At 42.9% G+C, this 17564-nt stretch overlaps 1 protein-coding gene across 1 annotated transcript in view; it reads left to right on the forward strand.

Moving 5' to 3' along the window:
* LOC144937651 (uncharacterized) overlaps positions 1–17564 on the forward strand; it is a 130114-nt gene that overhangs the window by 45083 nt on the left and 67467 nt on the right. Inside the window, exon 2 of the mRNA XM_078865033.1 lies at positions 13533–13646. Coding sequence (XP_078721159.1) covers positions 13631–13646 — 16 coding nt within the window. The 5' untranslated portion in view covers positions 13533–13630. The remainder of the gene's footprint in view (positions 1–13532; positions 13647–17564) is intronic.

A 17564-nucleotide genomic window follows, 5' to 3' on the forward strand; every position in this document is an offset into this window, starting at 1 on the left:
CAAGTGCAGTGTGCTAACCATCACAACATGGCGGGGCCAAGTATATCCATAAGACAGCCATGAATGCCCTTGCAACGATTATTGATTACCTCATGCAAATTCGGTCCGTCATGGTGACGAGATGTTAACTACCTCGCCTGGTGTACAGGAGGTTGTGAGTTGTATCCTGACCCTTATGCCTGCTGCTGTATATCTGGAGTTTGCGTGTTTTTCTCGCGGTCACGTGGAATTTTTCACTGGATTTTGTCCCTCCACATTTAGAAACACGCGTTTAAAGTTTATTTGGCCGCTACAAATTTCCACGTGATAAGCCACTTTGCTGAAGCTATCATTTGTGGCCAGGTTGCTTCTGAAAAAGAGCTATACAACTCAGTGGGCCTTACCTGGTTAAACACATTTTTTTAAGTGCACAGACATCAGCTGTGAAATAACTAGATAACATTAAGGGCCCAACTTGATAATTTAGGAAAATAATATATTACAGAGATATGAATCGGTGGACAGAGTTTTACTTGTGTACCGGAATACCTGCATTATTTGTGGTCGTTGTGTAATATAGGCTGTCTTTTGGGACATACATGTGATTGTGTAGCTTGTGTATCATTATAATTAGAGAACAGGCAAATATAAGCGGTTGCTGGCTGCTAGATGTGTCTCGTCCATTTTTGGAAGGTGATTGGGAGCAGACTTGCAACGAGGACACAAGAGGATTGCTGAGCGTTGCACTCGTTTGGCTTGTGTCCTGCATATTGTTCGGAAACACGGGCATTGACGAAAGATATGGAACGTGGAGTGAACATTTTACAGAGAAGCATAGAGAAAGAGATTAATGCTTGCAATTACTCTCAGAGGCAGAAAGAGGAAACGGTGGTTTAGAGAACATTCGTGAAGAAATGTTCGTGGGCGTGTGCAGCGCACATCCGTGAAAAGGGATGACGGTGATTGGTGAATGGAGTGGCAGCCAAGGATTGAACAGGGGACCAAGAAAACATCCAACAAGTAGATGGAGCGAACAAAATGAGTGTGCAGGGTCTGGGTGGTGTTCAGTATCGTGAAATGTGCCGGCAGCGTGGGGAGGCATTGATCCAGCAGTGGATTGATCATGGCAGATGATGATTTATAGGAGGCTTCTAGTGGAGCCGCACAATGAATGGTTCTACATTTTCCGATGTATGCATTGAAATGTCATAATCAAGAGCAGTGCTATAATCACACAGTGTCGGAGAGAAATAGACAAAACCACAGAGAGAATTAGAAACAAACCTAAGAGTCCCAATGCCAAAGAACATATGTTCATTCTCAATATTGGTTTACCCAGGAACCAATAGTCATTTACTTAATCAACTGATATTGGGAAATATTGGTTCCCATTTCCAATATTTGTGCCCCTTATTTCTTATTTTTGCACAAGAGTGTAGTTTCTTCGTGTACGGATCTACCTCCGTGCAGTTTGAACCAAAGCCTTGTGGGTAGCATAATCCCTGCACATACTCTGATGCGGTTTGGGAAATTGGGGCCCCGGTGCATCTTTCACAAATTCACGAAAGACAGATCCGCAGTGCCTGGGGAAAGTATTTACATCCCACGCCCGCATGACGGAGTAACCGAGTGGCTGGCGTTTGCCTACGAGATAGTTTGCGCGGAGATGCATCGTTAATTCTATTTCCACATTTTGTGAATAACAAAACACACCCTCGTCTGCGGACGTGTGGACATGTGCCCGTGCGATACCTTAAATTCAAAGCGTGACATTTTTCTCCGAGTTAAACCGCCCCATCCCTCTCCCCCCTTTTCCAAAAAAAAGATGAATTATGCGCGCGTAACCATGGCAAGAGATAATCAATCTAAATGGGCTCTTAACTGGTTAAGCAAAGGCCGTTGATTATTGGGCTCTGTGTACTTGTCATGGGTATTTCTGGTGTGTGGGGGGCAGGAGGGAATCAGACCTTCATTGTAAAAAAAAAAGAACCTCAGCCTTCAATCTGCCTTAACGCCCCTCTGGGGATATTAGGGGTAACATTTACCGTCGGATGTGGTGTTGATTTAGCCGGCAGGACTCTAGGCTTGCCTTCTATTTCAAGCCGCATAATGTGTACGTGCACTAGCAGAAGGTAAATGTGCGATTTGTTCACAGCAGGGTTATGTGTTTGGAGGATTCGTGTGAGCGTTAAGGCATAGTCAGCGCTTCTTTTTTTAACCGTGCTTGTCAGCAGTCGAGGGCCCAAAGCGGACATTATTTTTTGGGGCCAACTCCACTTTGGAATCTTCGAACTCCTTGTTGAGGTGACAGGAGAGATGCGAAGCAAGAGAAATGCAAATGAGCTCTGGATGAGACGGAGATTTAGTAAAATCCACATGAAATAATAATAATATAAAAGTTGTCTTTATGCGAACCATCGGCTGCACGGGCTTTTGGGAGTGTATCATTTCAGCAGCAATGAGACAGCGCTCGCAAACTATGGACGGGCTTTTGAATTTAATCATCTCCCAGAAGGCTGTGGGACCGAGGGGTCGTGTAAAGAATAGTTTTATTTTCTTACGTGGACATATATATACACATGACGGAGACATAATGTCTGCTTTGTTTATATTTGTAGAGCGGTCAGTTACTGCTTCATTGGTCGCACATATATTGAGTGGGTCTAAGCCACCTTCACGCTTCTGCCTGGGGTTCCCATGCCGGGTTTTGCACAGAGCAAGCGTCAGGAGCGGCTAATTGAATTAACTCAACACGTGCTCTGATTATCAATTTTCAAGAGCCATTCTAACAGGGCACGTGACATAATGTATTCATACAAATGACATGCACGCAATGCACATGTTCGTTTAAATAGAATGATAATCATTTACGGCGATATGTAAATCCACTGCTGGCTGAAGGCCTCCAAAAGCTTTTGGTTATGCAGCTTGTTTGACCATGCTTCACCGCGTTGGTGAGTGATGTTCGCCATGGCCAGGAATCGAACAGGGAGCTCATAGTGCAGTGTGGTAATGGAACCACTCATGATTCAATCAATGAATCATTATGTGTTTCTTGCAGAAAAAAGCAGGCCAGTTTGATCAATTATAAAGCTAGCGATGCATTTCTAAACATTTAAAATGTATATTTTAAAGTCACCGTATAGTACTGAACCAATTCCCCGTTCTTTGCTCAGACACCTGCTCTAACATGTACAAATTACACTTATTTGCATGGGGGGGGGGGGGGGCTACATAATTACACTGCGCTTGCATTGATGAGTGCGTGCTAATTTGGGTGGAAAATGTTGCTGTCTGTACTGAAATGCAATTTGTGCATTAAGAGCAATTGATGCTTTGGGAACAGAACGTTTCTTTGAATTCCCTTCTACACCCCGTGTGTGTTTTCACGGTAGTCACGGTGGAAGTGGCTCTTTTTCTTATTAACGGCAGTTGGTCGTCACATTTCTCTGCATTCAATGTTTCATGTACAGTAGACTCTCGATTATCCGCGTGCGGTTTATCCGATTTGCTGATTAAGCGAGCACCTGAGATTTTGACATAAATTAATAACTCATGGATTTTCCGCGAAGCCTAACTTGATAATCTAAAAATAAGATATGCATTTACATCATGAGACCTCCTTTGCCAGTACCAAAATATAAAAATAGGTTTTTCCCATTTTTTCCAGGCAACAAAACTGAAACCTTTATACAAGGAATCATGTGTGCATTAACCACAATACTTGTGGTCAGAATGCAAAAAAAAACACACTCTGAAAAATATGCATTGTCCTTGAAACTGATTGGTCCACACCAGAAGCAGATTTCTTTTGCTCAAAATAATGATTTAGCTCAAAAGACGTCTGCCTCTGGTGTGGACCAATCAGTTTCAAGGACAATGCATATATTATCAGAGTGTGTTTTTTGTTTACATTCTGACCACAAGTATTGTGGTTAATGCAGACATGATTCCTCGTAAAAAGGTTTAAGTTTTGTTGCCAGAAAGAAAGGGGAAAAACCTATTAATAAGTGATGCATTGTTATTCTTGGAAATGTTTATTACAAGGCACGTGCTTAAACCGAACAAATGTGTGATCCGGTAGATCCGAAATCCACGTGATCGCCCACAGAAGTGGGCGAAGTTTGATTTATTTTTATTGGCTCTGCTGTTGGAATAGAGATCCGCGGATAATTAATATTTTTGGATTGTCCGAGATTTTAAATTATCCGCGGCTGTCCGCCCCGTCATTAGCGTGGATAGACGAGAGCCTCCTCTACTTAATTTATTCTTTGTGCAATGGAAAAGAAAACGTAAAACAACAACAACAACAACATATGGAAACGATGACTCGCCCACGGACTCCGTCACCATATTTAATAATGAAACTCATGGCAGTCAAAATGGGGAACATTCACAAAAACGATGATCTAGGACAATGACATTACCTGTTTTCGAAATATGCAGAGGATGTGGTAATTCCTATACCCCCATCTGTCACAGAATTACCACGCGTTCGCCGCTTGTGGCAGAGGTGTCTGGTTCAAAACTCGCCTACCCTGGTTAATACTGCGGGTGTATGAACAATAACTGCGTGCTGTCTGCGTCACAGTGGACATGAAAAAGATCACGTGACGTTAATCACGGTTGCACGTAGTTAATGATTTTTTTGTAAATCTTAATTATAAACTACTGAAAATAAATTAATAAAGGTGTCCAGTTTGGGGGGGGGGGGGGGTTAGCGTTGCCCCCCACGCCCCCCAGCAAACTCCACCCATGGAGAAAATTACTTATTTATTCTGTTTCGATCGACTGTGGTTTCATCTACCTGGAGCTGCAGGAGGTGACGATTTATTGCCACGGTTTGGGGGACACCACAGGTGATATGAATCAAGACGCTTTCATGCAGCAGCAGCAGCAGCGTGGAAATGGAATTTTACCAAAAATTAGGCTTAATAGCAAAAAAAATGGGGGCATTTAGCCAAAGCCAACGTCTCTTTACCATAACTTCCTTCTTTGGCAGAAATAAATCACATTGCTAATGAAGTGAAGGCTCTCGACCCTTGCATTACAGGGTAATAAGACTGAACTGTGCAGCATTATGCAAATTAATGTTAATCAGCTTTGTTTCCAAGAGGGAATTTAAATAATAGAATATAGAACATGCTATAAATATGAACTTGGGTTGTTAAAATAAGTACATATAATCCATTACCACTAATCACGGGTTATTGATTTTGTTACTGATTGGCCACACGCATATAAATATTTCGCAATATAGGCACCTTTTTTTACCTTTTAACTGACAAACGAGGGCAAATGGACCACACGGTGACTTGGGGCTGCCACTAGTGCCTTAAGATGGTTTCGGCTGACCAATCAGAGCCATATGCACCGTGCTGATTGAAAGGTCACACGTGCTAAGATTATAAATATCTGACTTACGATTCTGATAATTCCAAAAATTATTCCCGGTTTAACACAATTACCATTTAACGACCCTAATACCGATGGGAGTATGTGCAAATTAAAGCATATACAGTTCTTTCTAGAAGTATGAATCATACATGAAATAAAATAATGATAAAATTTCGTTTTGGTGCATAAGCAGTACTGTACATCGCACAAGACAACGACATCGATTTCCAGTGTAGCCTTTAACAAACTTTTGGGGACAAGATGATGTTAGCGCGCACCTATGAAGGTCGCCACAGCACAAGAGAGGGGTGGGTGACCAACACCACGCCTGGCCACCTTTGCCTCCCCATTGCTGACGTTTACACAGACCGCACCAGATACGCATTTAAGGCTGAGTCGACTTAGGGGGGGAGGGAGGACCGGTTCAAATATTCGCCACCACCACCGTTATTGGCCGTTAGCGGAAATCCAACTTGGGTGGCCGGGTTTGTAGTGCAGTGCGCTAATCACTGCGCCACCGCTCCCTAGCATGCACACGCCCGCACCGTGCACACAGCCAGATGCCTGAGATCTCTGTTCAGATTGTGTGTTATACATTTACGCAGCGCCTGCTGACGTTCTAGATAAGCGAATGCATGCATCTTACGCAGAGGCACTTTGTCCAGTATAGTGGCACAGTTGTTAGGTTATCTGGACAACACGTACGTATGTAAGTACACACACACATAATACGTGTTTTATTTTTTTATTTAAACTTTTTTTTAATTATTACATAATACGTGTGCATGTGTGTGCTTACGTATTGCACAAACGCATCGTTCGTTGGTTGCACATTTGCTGAATGGGCACCGCCTCTTCAATTCCGCCCCGAGTCGCGTTGACATTTCACGCCACAGCCAGTGCAACTTCCCAGTGCAACTTCCCAGTTCAACTTCCCAGCAACTGCCCTTCGCTTCCTCCCAACAGGGAGATGATCACCTCTCTTCCTCGCTTGTCCAATGACGTCTGCGTCCCGTACATAAATGAAACATCAAGAGTCATCCCACTCAGCGGAAATTGAAGCAGTCATCCAAGCGTAAACCAATAATTTGTTTTCATTATTTTTTAAGCAAAGATAAAACGAAATTAAACTATATATATCTTTTTTTAAATCAGGTAACGCCCACTGGGCAATATAACTAATTTATTGCAAACGACCTGGCCACAAATGAATAGCTCAACGAAGTGGGGCTTATCATTTGTTAATTTATAGCGGCCAAATAATTAATCAAACGCATTGCTTCCTCTCACAATCCGAGCGCCTGGATGTTCGTTGAGTGTCTGTGTGTAACAGTGGATAACGGGTGGGGAGGGAGCGCAGTGGTTAGTGTGAACCCAGCTGCCCGGAGTTCGGGGACTAACGTCAGTGGAGGATATTTGAAACTTTCGTGGACTCGACCCTAAAACACATTCCTGCTGCCGAGGGAGCTGGTAGGAACGTTGGGTTGCTCGGCCAATGGCCAGGGTCAACGGCGGCGTGGTGTATTCCGCAAATATGCCCGACTGCGAGGGCGGGCACAAGCCGGCGTGAGTAGGTTAAACGTTGAGTTCTATAAGGGCACCACAGGGTGACCAGCCCCTCACCACCCAGCCCCACCCTCCCCACCCAGCCCCTCCCCACCCTCCCCACCCAGCCACTCCCCTCCCTCCCCACCCACTCCCTCCCTGCACGACGGACGGACGGGCACAATAATCCCCTGTGGGCTGGTGTAACCAGGAGGTTCCTACCAGTATTAATGTACCTTGTGCGGGTAATTGCTTCCAGTGGTCGATTCCCTCCAATGCTTCTGTCGCTGACGATCGCTGTTGCCACCAGCTATTGTTGCTTGATGGATCGTGGTTTTGAAGGTTTCATTTGTCCGTCGCAACTTAACGTTCTCGCCGTTGGTGTGTGACTCACCTTTTTTTTTGCGTCGTATTTCGTGCGATATGAATAATAAACGACGGTGCCGAACGACCGCAGTGACGACGACGATGACGATGAAAGAAGGAAGTCAACCACGCAGTTTGAGTCAGTGGGCGCAGTGCCACGGCTAACAGTGTGGTGAAGTACATGTCAACCAGGCCCCCCCACCACATACACAGCACGAGGGAGGCCTTCATCCAGCAGTGGAGTGGCAAAGGATCATACATTTCACAGCTGCCACTGTCATCGTCATGAGTCGTCATGACACAATGTGGGGGGGGACTGGCTCTCCGGTGTGTTTTTGGGCTGCACCGCGTGTTGCTCGACATGATGTCCGACGTTTCGTTCCACGTGCCGGGAGCTTCTCAGGATCACACCGGAGAGCACGCGCGGTACAACCCGAAATCACAACACCACCACGAGGGCCCACTGCACTGGCACTGCACTGGCACTGCACTGGCAGTGCACTGGCAGTGCTTGTGCAAGAACATTCTTTTGCCTTTGGGCTCGATTCCCGACCATGGCTCACACCGTCCCGTAACCTACGATTGGCACGGTTGGCTACGTACGGCGCGAAAGAAGTTCAGCGCACGCACGCACATCATTGACGAGTGGCAACTGACAACAACAACAACAACCCCATGATTCTTCTTGGTTCTTTCGGTAAAGTCACGTAGAAGGGAAATAATAAAATAATAAAAATAAAACATAATAAAATAATTCTCACGACGTTTCGGCCACAACGCAAGCAGCCGTCCTCTGGTGAAGAACAGGTCTGTCGAGAAGACAGCGTCTGAATGACGCTGTCTTCTCGACAGACCTGTTATTTTATTATGTTTTATTTTTATTATTTCATTATTTCCCTTCTACGTGACTTTACCGAAAGAACAAAGAAGATGAATCCCTGCAGTCACGAAAGCTTTAAATCCAAATTTAACCCCATGATGAACAATGCGAGACCCTTATCCAGCAGTGGATTGGCAAACGGGCGTAAATTTCATGAACGCCGCCGACGTCGAAACGGACGAGAGAGGAAAGGGGGGCAACACCGTGCGTGCAGCGATGTCCGTCAATTTGTGGTGCATGTGGGCATGTTCACAGTGACGCCTGAATGTCCAACGTTTACCATGTGCAGTTGCTTAACAGAATAGCGTTTGTTAGGCCATGGCGTATTGCGAATCATAACGATCGTGTTGCAACGATTTCCATTTTGCTACGCTCTCTTGAAGAGCCACACCCAGACTGAAAAATTCAGTGTGTGTCATCAGGAAGTTGTGGGATGTTAAATAATGAACAACGTACAATCGCAACATTGTATATGGCGTGTGACCAAACTGGCACCTGTTAGAGCCACTTGTACAATGGGCCATGTTTAGTACACCTGCCTTTGTAATAGTATATTGTACATCAGTTATTATACTGGTAAGAACCTCCTGGTTACACCAGCCCACAGGGGATTATTGTGTCCGTCCGTCCGTCGTGCATCCAAAAATGGGATGGGTGAGGCTGGGTGGAGAGGGGAGGGTGGGGAGGGGCTGGGTGGGGAAGGTGGCGCTGGGTGGGGGGTGGGAGGGTGGGGCTGGGTGGGGAGGGGCTGGTCACCCCGTGGTGCCCTTATAAAACTCAACGTTTAACCTACTCACGCCGGCTTGTGCCCACCCTCACAGTCGGGCATATTTGCGGGATACACCACGCCGCCGTTGACCCTGGCCATTGACTGAGCAACCCAACGTTCCTACCAGCTCCCTCCGCAGGAATGTGTTTATATTGGAGTCACGATCCAAGCCACAACATTTCCTTGTCAAATTATGATTAAGGTAGCACTCATCTTCTGTTTACAGCCCTGAGCCAGTGGTGGAAATTCGACATTCCCATGGCGAGGGCAAGTCGTTCCATAGGACAACCACTGCTGAATTCCCCGCACAAAGTGGCACTTGTTTTATAGTGACCCCAGTGAGATAATGGACCGAGAGAAGCCCCCCGCCCCCCCTCCAACCAGGATTTGAAGTCACAGCCTGGCGATTGCGAGCCTCTTGCTCTACCTCTACCTCTGAGCTTATTTCCAAGTTGCCCTTTGCCTTGCGCCCCCACAAGAATGACGTGATGATGCGTTGCTTATACCCCAACTGTGCTTATTTAAGGTGTGTTCATATCGGGCTTCTACTGCATCGCATAAATGGAACATTAAAACCGAACAATGTACAAAGAAGCGTAGAAAGAAGCATTTTTGGAAATACATTAAAATATATAGAAAGGGGGGGGGGGGGACTAGCCGCCATGGATCTGCAAAACGTACAAAGGTTATCGGCACGATTCTGACTTTTAAGAAAAGTAAGTAAGTGGGGCTTGGGTAGGACACGTCGCTCGATGGAACGGTGGCCAGCGCACGAGAATAAATCGGCTCGCCAGGCAGTGCGGTGAATTGTAACGTAAGGCTGGTCACGTTAAACGAAACGTGCCAATTCACTACTCGTACAGCACACCGGTGTGTTGGAGAGTGAATCCACAACGTTGTACTCGGATTGTAAATGTTGTGGGTTTACTCTCCAACACACCGGTGTGCTGAACTCGTAACCAATTGGCATGTTTTGTTTACGTAACAAATCTTACAAAATTGGCTGTGTCGGGTGGTGGCGGGGTTTAACGACACATTTATGAATAATATTGGTCACGAAAACCTAACGTGTTGCGCTGGATTGTATCGTTGGGGGACTGTGAAAGATCACGGTGGCTTGGGGTGACCATTCTCCAGCAGTGGATTGATCGTTGCTGATGATAATGGGTTTTATTTATCGATTTAATATCTATTACTGAAAGAAAAAACACCATTCAACAGACCCCGCAAAAAATACCGGATCACCACGCAGTAAACAAAAATATTAAATGTAACAACAAACATCCTCTCTCAGCACAAATTCAAAATCCCAAGGTGGCTCTTAATAATATATGAAAGTGATTATTTGAACAAATGTCCCGTTTTAATTTAGACCACTGCGTCATGCACAATATTTGCAGTGAAAATATCACACTCGGTTAATACATGTTGGAGAATGTATATTAATTATCACACCAAATCCGCAATTCCATCTGCCGTGACAGCACAAAGTACCAATCGTGTAAATGTGAATCTTGTATTGTTATTACAATTGCAGGATTATAAAATCCTAGGTATGTTTTCCTAAAATATTTTGTTCGAACACGGAACTTTTGTCTAAAGTACCCAGTGACCATGGTTTGTTGGTCCAACGTTGTTTCAACGTTGGCATATTTACTGGTTACTTATGATTACCAGGTAAAAGGCAGACACACATCAGAATTAAAGTACACGAAATTGTATAAACATGCACTGAATATGGAATTTATCAAAAATGTTTGATTCGGTGTCTGTATGTGTCACTTGGCATCCTGGACACCCTTGCAAACGATATGTTCCATCTCCAAGGGTATTCCGGCTAAAATATGATTATCATTACCAAAGGCGCTTCTATTCCTTGATTTGCAATATTTTATCGAATCTTTTTCCTCACTCTAGATGCACTATTTTGCAATATGTTTATCGAATCGTAATGTTCACTTTAGTTAAGTATTTAATTTATAACTAAGCAATATATTGAAAATTGTTTAAATGTGTTGACTTTTTTAATTGCTGTATTCATTTAATTTTTAAGTTTCATGAGACCTGTTGCAAACGTTGTGTTTTTAATTTTACATTTTTTTTTGTTGATCAAACCCGATTCAAGAGCTTCTTAGCTCACAGGGCAAATTCTAAATTAACGGTTCAACTGCATATATATGCAGTATACAAAAAGTATAACTGGAATGATTGAAGCACATCAAACAATGTTTTGGGGTGTGTGCTTTGTGATTCTTTTTCTTAATTATTCCACATGGTCCCCGCATCTGCTGCGCAGATTGTGTGTGAGTGTGTGAGCCAGAGTTTTGCGGAAGTAAGGGCTGTACGGTGTAGGCGACAGGAAACTCTGCTCACTTAGATAAAGTCAACCCCATCTTTATAAACGTACAACACGGTAGCTAGCTTTCTTTCAGAGATCCGCGCACCATTTTTTTCCCCCCACCCCAGACATTACATTTATTTTCATTTACTTTCTACGAAAATGTATCGTCTGCTCATCCTTGGACTGCTTGGTGAGTAAACCCTGGTTTGCAGGTACCCTGTCTCATCATCGGATTGTTACGTGCACCTTCGGATGATTAATTGTGGCAACGATAAATTAGGCTTACGCTTTTAAGGCGTTGCCCGTCTGTTGGAACGCAGAAATGTTTGCTTTTAAGGGCTTCTGTAAACTTTTCAGATTTGGCTGGCAATCGTTTTTGGCTAAGAATGTATGTTCATGTCGCGTATATGTGAGCTTTGACAACGACATTTTTGATTAAGTGTCAACGAAGAAATGTTTTTTGTATGCTGTGGAAAATAAAATAAAAATCAATGTCAACTAATGTTAAACTGACGGATCATTAGTATTCAACGTTTATTCATAATTAGGCTGATTAAATTACTCTTGTGATATGTATAGATTTAAAACTTTTCATTTCATGGTATTTTTTATGTGTGGCAGAAAGCTGTACAACATTCGCTTTAGATAGATACAGAATACAAAATACTGCATTGTAACATTATGAGAGTGACAGTGATGGCGAACATCTGTTTTTTTTACCTCAAAATGCAAAACAAAAAGTAAAGTGACAATTAGTGAAGATATCTGATTACAAATATTATCGACAATACTTGTAGTTCATGGAATACAGCTATTGGTTAAAAATATGTTTTACTATGGTAGTAAGCAGGATTAGTTTGATTTAAAAATATATATATATATTGTATTAGTTATTTCGGTAAAGTCACGTAGAAGGGAAATAAAAAAGTAAAATTAAAATATAAAACAATAAAATTCTCAGCAAGCAAATTTTCTTGCTGCGGATTTCACACCTGATGATGATTGCTTGTGTTGCAGTCGAAACGTCGTGAGAATTTTTTGGTTTTATATTTTATTATTATTTTATGATTTCCCTTCTGCGTGACTTTACCGAAAGAACCAAGAATACGAATCCCTGCAGTCACGAAAGCATTGAATTTATCGGTCTCAGCCCCGGTATAGACGACACAAAAAAAAACCCCGTCAAGATTAATTTGGTTTTTGCAATCAATTGAATTGAAATCTAGTTGTGAGACTTACAAAATATGAAACTTTTCACTGTTGTGCCATGAACATGATTCAGCAGCAGGTCAGGTATAAAAGTTCTGCACCCTCTAATGTGTGAATAAGATGTCTCCTGAAGAGGGATCTCAGATGTATTTCTGCAAAATTTTATTCCGAATGTAGGGGCTGCTCTTTGAGAATTATAAATGGATTTTTTTTTTACCATCATGGCACAAAATTGCGGGGGTGCGGGAAACAAACAAATATATAAATAATAATAATCTGTACCTAATCGCGAGACTAACGGCCACTCACAGCATGTTTCCTTATCGCCTGTTTGTGGCCACATTATTTCTTCTATATACCACCCATGTTTTCTATTTGCACGTTTTAACTGTGTCCTAAGTTTGACGATCAAAATATGTTTTTCAAAGGGTATTTTTTCTCTCCCATTTAATCCAATGAATACAATTTGCAATTAAAACCATGGCCATGTGTTACGATTATTGACGAGAGTAATTGGTCATACTCTTTGTTATAGAGTGGCAGGATTGTCATTGACTTTTAAAGTGTGAAATGTGTATACACTATAGTGCATATAAATAGGATGTTGTATAACAATAGTCAGAGTAAATTTTGATTTAAAGCCACTTTTTTTTATAAATTTATTGTTGTGGATTTCACACCTGATGATGATTGCTTGTGTTGCAGTCGAAACGTCGTGAGAATTTAATTGTTTTATATTTTTATTATTTTATTGTTTTCCTTTTACGTGACTTTACCGAAAGAACCAACAATATAATAGTCAGAGTAGTTGTCTTATAGATGTTTCCTGCCAGCATGTATCATTTCCCTACGGTTTCATAGCTATAAGAGACAGCAAGCTCCACTTACAATAACAATCCACTTCGCAATGTATTTGACATGTCTCGTTCTGACTTTGTAATTTATTGCAATAATTTTTTTGTAATTTATTGTAATTTGTTTTAAATAAACAGGTTGACTTAAAATCAGGCCCGTGAAACGTATTGCTGGCTGTACTGTCATCACAGGCGCAGTGTGCGTTGCACAAACCAATGTCCCATCTTCAAATGATACGTCTTCTGCGAACACCACGCCTTCTGCGAACGCCACATCAAGCACAATCGCCATGACATCAAGCACAGGTAAATGATTGCAGGCTGTATAGCGTTCGAAAACGTCAACGACGCGTTCATTGCTCGGCTTTTCGTGGTGATCACCTTTGGATGCTTTGCTGCGTCGAGTGTAAATTAGGAAGAAACAGACAAAATGTGCATTGATTGAGATACTACAATTACACACAGATGCACGTGTTGCCACCGACTAAGTCATCCGAAATGTATCCGATCTTTCCAGATATTCCAAGCTAAGCACTTGAATTGTACATGCATGGGTGACCACAAGGCTCTAACAGGGGATGTAGGCATGGGACTGCGAGATTGTCATGGGATAGCATTGCTGAACAACACTCACTCCATTTTCTCCAAGTACTCCGGCATCCTCTCACAAAGAAGCCACTCATTAATGGAATCCCATTGTGTAGACAACCCAAATTGCAGGACCATCCTTAAAAATAATTATTGAGATGTGGTGGGGATTTCCTGGGAAAATAATTGCCATTGTTATTGTATAACCATGCCGTCACCCCTGTCAATAATGATGGGGGTGGAGCAGTGTCAGAGTAGTTAGCGCACAGCACTTTGAATGATGTCACCTGAGCCTGATTCTTAACCATGATTAACGTTAACATCAGATGGCGAGGTGTTAACTACCTCACATGGTAGGCAGGAGGCATGGGTTCGATCCCGACCCTGACGATGTCTGAATATTTGGAGTCAGCATATTCTCCCTGTGGTCGCGTGGATTTTTCTCCGGGTCCTCCGGATTTTCCCTCTACATTTGGAAACATGCGTTGAGAGTATTTGGCTTCTATAAATTGTCACGTGATATGCCACGTCGTTGAGCTATCATTTGTGGCCAGGTCGCTTCTGAAAAAAAAGCTATATAGCTCAGTGAGCCTTACCTGGTAAAATAAAAATAGTTTAGTATTTTTAAGTTTTAACTGATGCACCCCTGGCTACCACTTCAACCAACCCACACTGACCACTGTGGTGAAGTATGGTCAAACAACCCACACGACTGAATTGACGTGAGGATGACTCTAACCAGCAATAGGTGGGTAAATCACTGCAAATTATGAATAGTAAAGTTACAGTAATTATATTAAATATAATGGGACTGGTGGACAGATTAGTTGATGGAACCACAGGGTGCCAATTAACAGTCTATGAATTAAAACTCCATCCTGTATATATAATCTACACAATGGGAAATAATTACAATTATCATAATATTTTTTATAGGGTGTCTCAGAGTCTTTTACACGCGGTAAAACATATTTAAAAACAGTTTAACATGTAGGTTTTCGCTGGCTGTCACCTGATGAGGCTGGTTGTAATAACTGTCGAAACGTCGCACTCGAATTGAAAATGTTGTGAGTTTACTCTCCAACACACCATTGTGCTGAACTAGTAACGGATTGGCCTGTTTTGTTCACGTGACAAACCTTACTAATTTGCTGTGTCGGGCGGTGCCGAGTTTAACGACAAACACATTTACGCGATCTAACCCAAACAGACTCTGTTATGGATAATTCAAAACAAAGTATAGAATTTGTAAAAATATCTTTAAAACATGTAAAAGAACACAACCCAAGAGTGCGCAGAGCTATTCGGGAATGTAGTTTTGTAACTCAAAAATGGCCGCCAGACACGTGCAAGCTGTTGGCTACAAGACGACGTCATATTTCAAGTTCCCTATTCGTGATGGGGAACACAGGTGCTTCGGAACCTCGAGTTTCACCCCAAGCGCAGCTGCTCGGTGCTGATTAGACTCTTCCGTTGACTGTGTGAGAACACTTATGCCAAGTCGACATGGCTCCTGGAGCAAGGAATGCAATATAGGTCTGCCTGTCAAATTCAATGCCCTCTGCCCACTTTTGAAATGCCTACTACATTGAAATCTCTTCCGGCACTGGAATGTCACTTTTTGAAAAATAATGTCAATACATAATCTAGGATTGATAATGTTAATACCTCAGTCGGCTTTGTCTGCTTGGATGGGGATGGTTTCGTTGTATTTGTTTGTCTTTGGGTGATTGTTTACCTTGCTTGTACTTTGCACTCCTGTCGTGTTTTTGTTACGGTGTGTTGTCGTAACGTTCTTACCCGCCTCGACTGGACATCTGTGAAAAAGCGCTTCATAGCTCATCGGATTCCTCCTGCAGTATAAATACATATTTTGATTCCGAAATCCCAATACGTTCATCATCCCTTTCAGAGTCTCATTTGGTTAAAACTACAACATGGTAATAATAATAATTTACTTCATATAGCGGCCTTTTATCGAGGATCTCAATGTTCAAGACAGAGCAGGAAACACTCAGAATAAAAAAAAACTCATGAAATGAAAATATATAATAAATGGAAAAAAATGCTGACTTGATTCACTCGTCGAAGAAACTTAAGTAAGAAAATACGTTTAAAAATGTTTTTTTAAAGATGTCCACAGAAGAAAGTTCCGGAGTCTGAGGGTTACTCAGGAAAAAAAGCTTGGTCGCCCATCGACCGAAGCCTTAACCTGGGCTCACAGCGAATATCTGATTCCCTCGATCTTAGTGACCTTGAGGGGACATATGGATGCAGCAGTGTGTCTCTGATGTCGGCTGGGGCAAGGTGGTTCAGAGCTATGTAAGTTGAAACTGAATGGTAGGTGAAACTGGAAGCCAGTGCCGAGAGGCCAACACGAGGCAAAATGTGATCTGAAGAAGGAACTCTGGTTAACACGCTAGCAGCCACAATCTGAACACACTGCAGGCTGTTAAGGAGAATCCTAGCCACACCGAGGAACAAAGCCATTGCAGCAGTCAATGCGAGATTAAATGAAGGCATGAACCATCTTCTCTTCATCTGAAGCAGAGAGAAGGCATTGGATACGGGAGATGGTCCTAAGATGGAAAAAACGAGTTTTTGTGATATTTTCAATGAGCCTCTAAGGGCAGTGTGGGATCGCAGATAACCCTTAGATTTCTGACTTTCTGTGCCAAAGGGATTACCTGGCCCTCGATCATAATGCTGAAGCATGCAGCTTTTTGTAGTTTGTGGGGGTGATCAGATGAGCATCGCCTCTGCTTTGACACTTTTAAACTGGAGGAAGTTTTTGTTACATCCAACTGTTGAAGGAAGCCAGTGGCCGAAATGTGTCGTGCACATTATAATAACATTTTAGGCCAATATGTCGGAAAATGTGACCCAGAGGACCTGTATGAATACAACAGAGAAGAGGGTCATGAACGGCACCCCTGAGGATCCCCAGATGAAATAGCGCTGGGGGCAGATTTAAAATCTCACGTGGATACGAACCGTCCCCAATTAGACAAATAAGATCTCAACCAATGGAGCACAGTTTCTGAGACCCCGATGATGCTTCCCAAGTAGTAAATCAAGATGTCATGGTCGATGGTGTAAACAAAGGCTGAACTCAGAACCAGCAAAATGAGATTACTGGGTGAGCTAGTCAGCAGTGATCCAAAGGCCATTCACCATTTTAGCCAGAGCTGTTTCAGTGATGTGTATTAGAAGAGATATGGTGGTTCAACTTCAAAGCAACCAGGCATTCGAGCACCTTGGATATGAAGAGTAGATTGGAGATTGGGCGATAGTTATTTGGAACCTCAAGAGTCGAGGCCACAGTCTTTTTTCAGGTGGGAGGTGACAGCTGCCAGTTTGAAGGTCAAAGAGACAATGCCAGACCTGGGAGATTGATTGCAAATATTGGTGACATTTGGGTAGAGTAAAATGGAATATTCTTGAATGGATTTGGTACGGGGAATGAACTGAGAGATAAAATCTCACGACCGTTGAAGGGGCAACCACAAAAACACATTATGAGAATGGTGTATGGGGGGGGGGCGAGATGAGATGGGCCGGAGTTCGGATGTTGTACATTTTGTCTGTGAAGAATGCTATAAATGTCTCACATTCAACTTTAGATTGGGAAGAGGA

This window comes from Lampetra fluviatilis, chromosome 19 (assembly GCF_964198595.1).
Source record: "Lampetra fluviatilis chromosome 19, kcLamFluv1.1, whole genome shotgun sequence".
NCBI classification, from domain to species: domain Eukaryota; kingdom Metazoa; phylum Chordata; class Hyperoartia; order Petromyzontiformes; family Petromyzontidae; genus Lampetra; species Lampetra fluviatilis.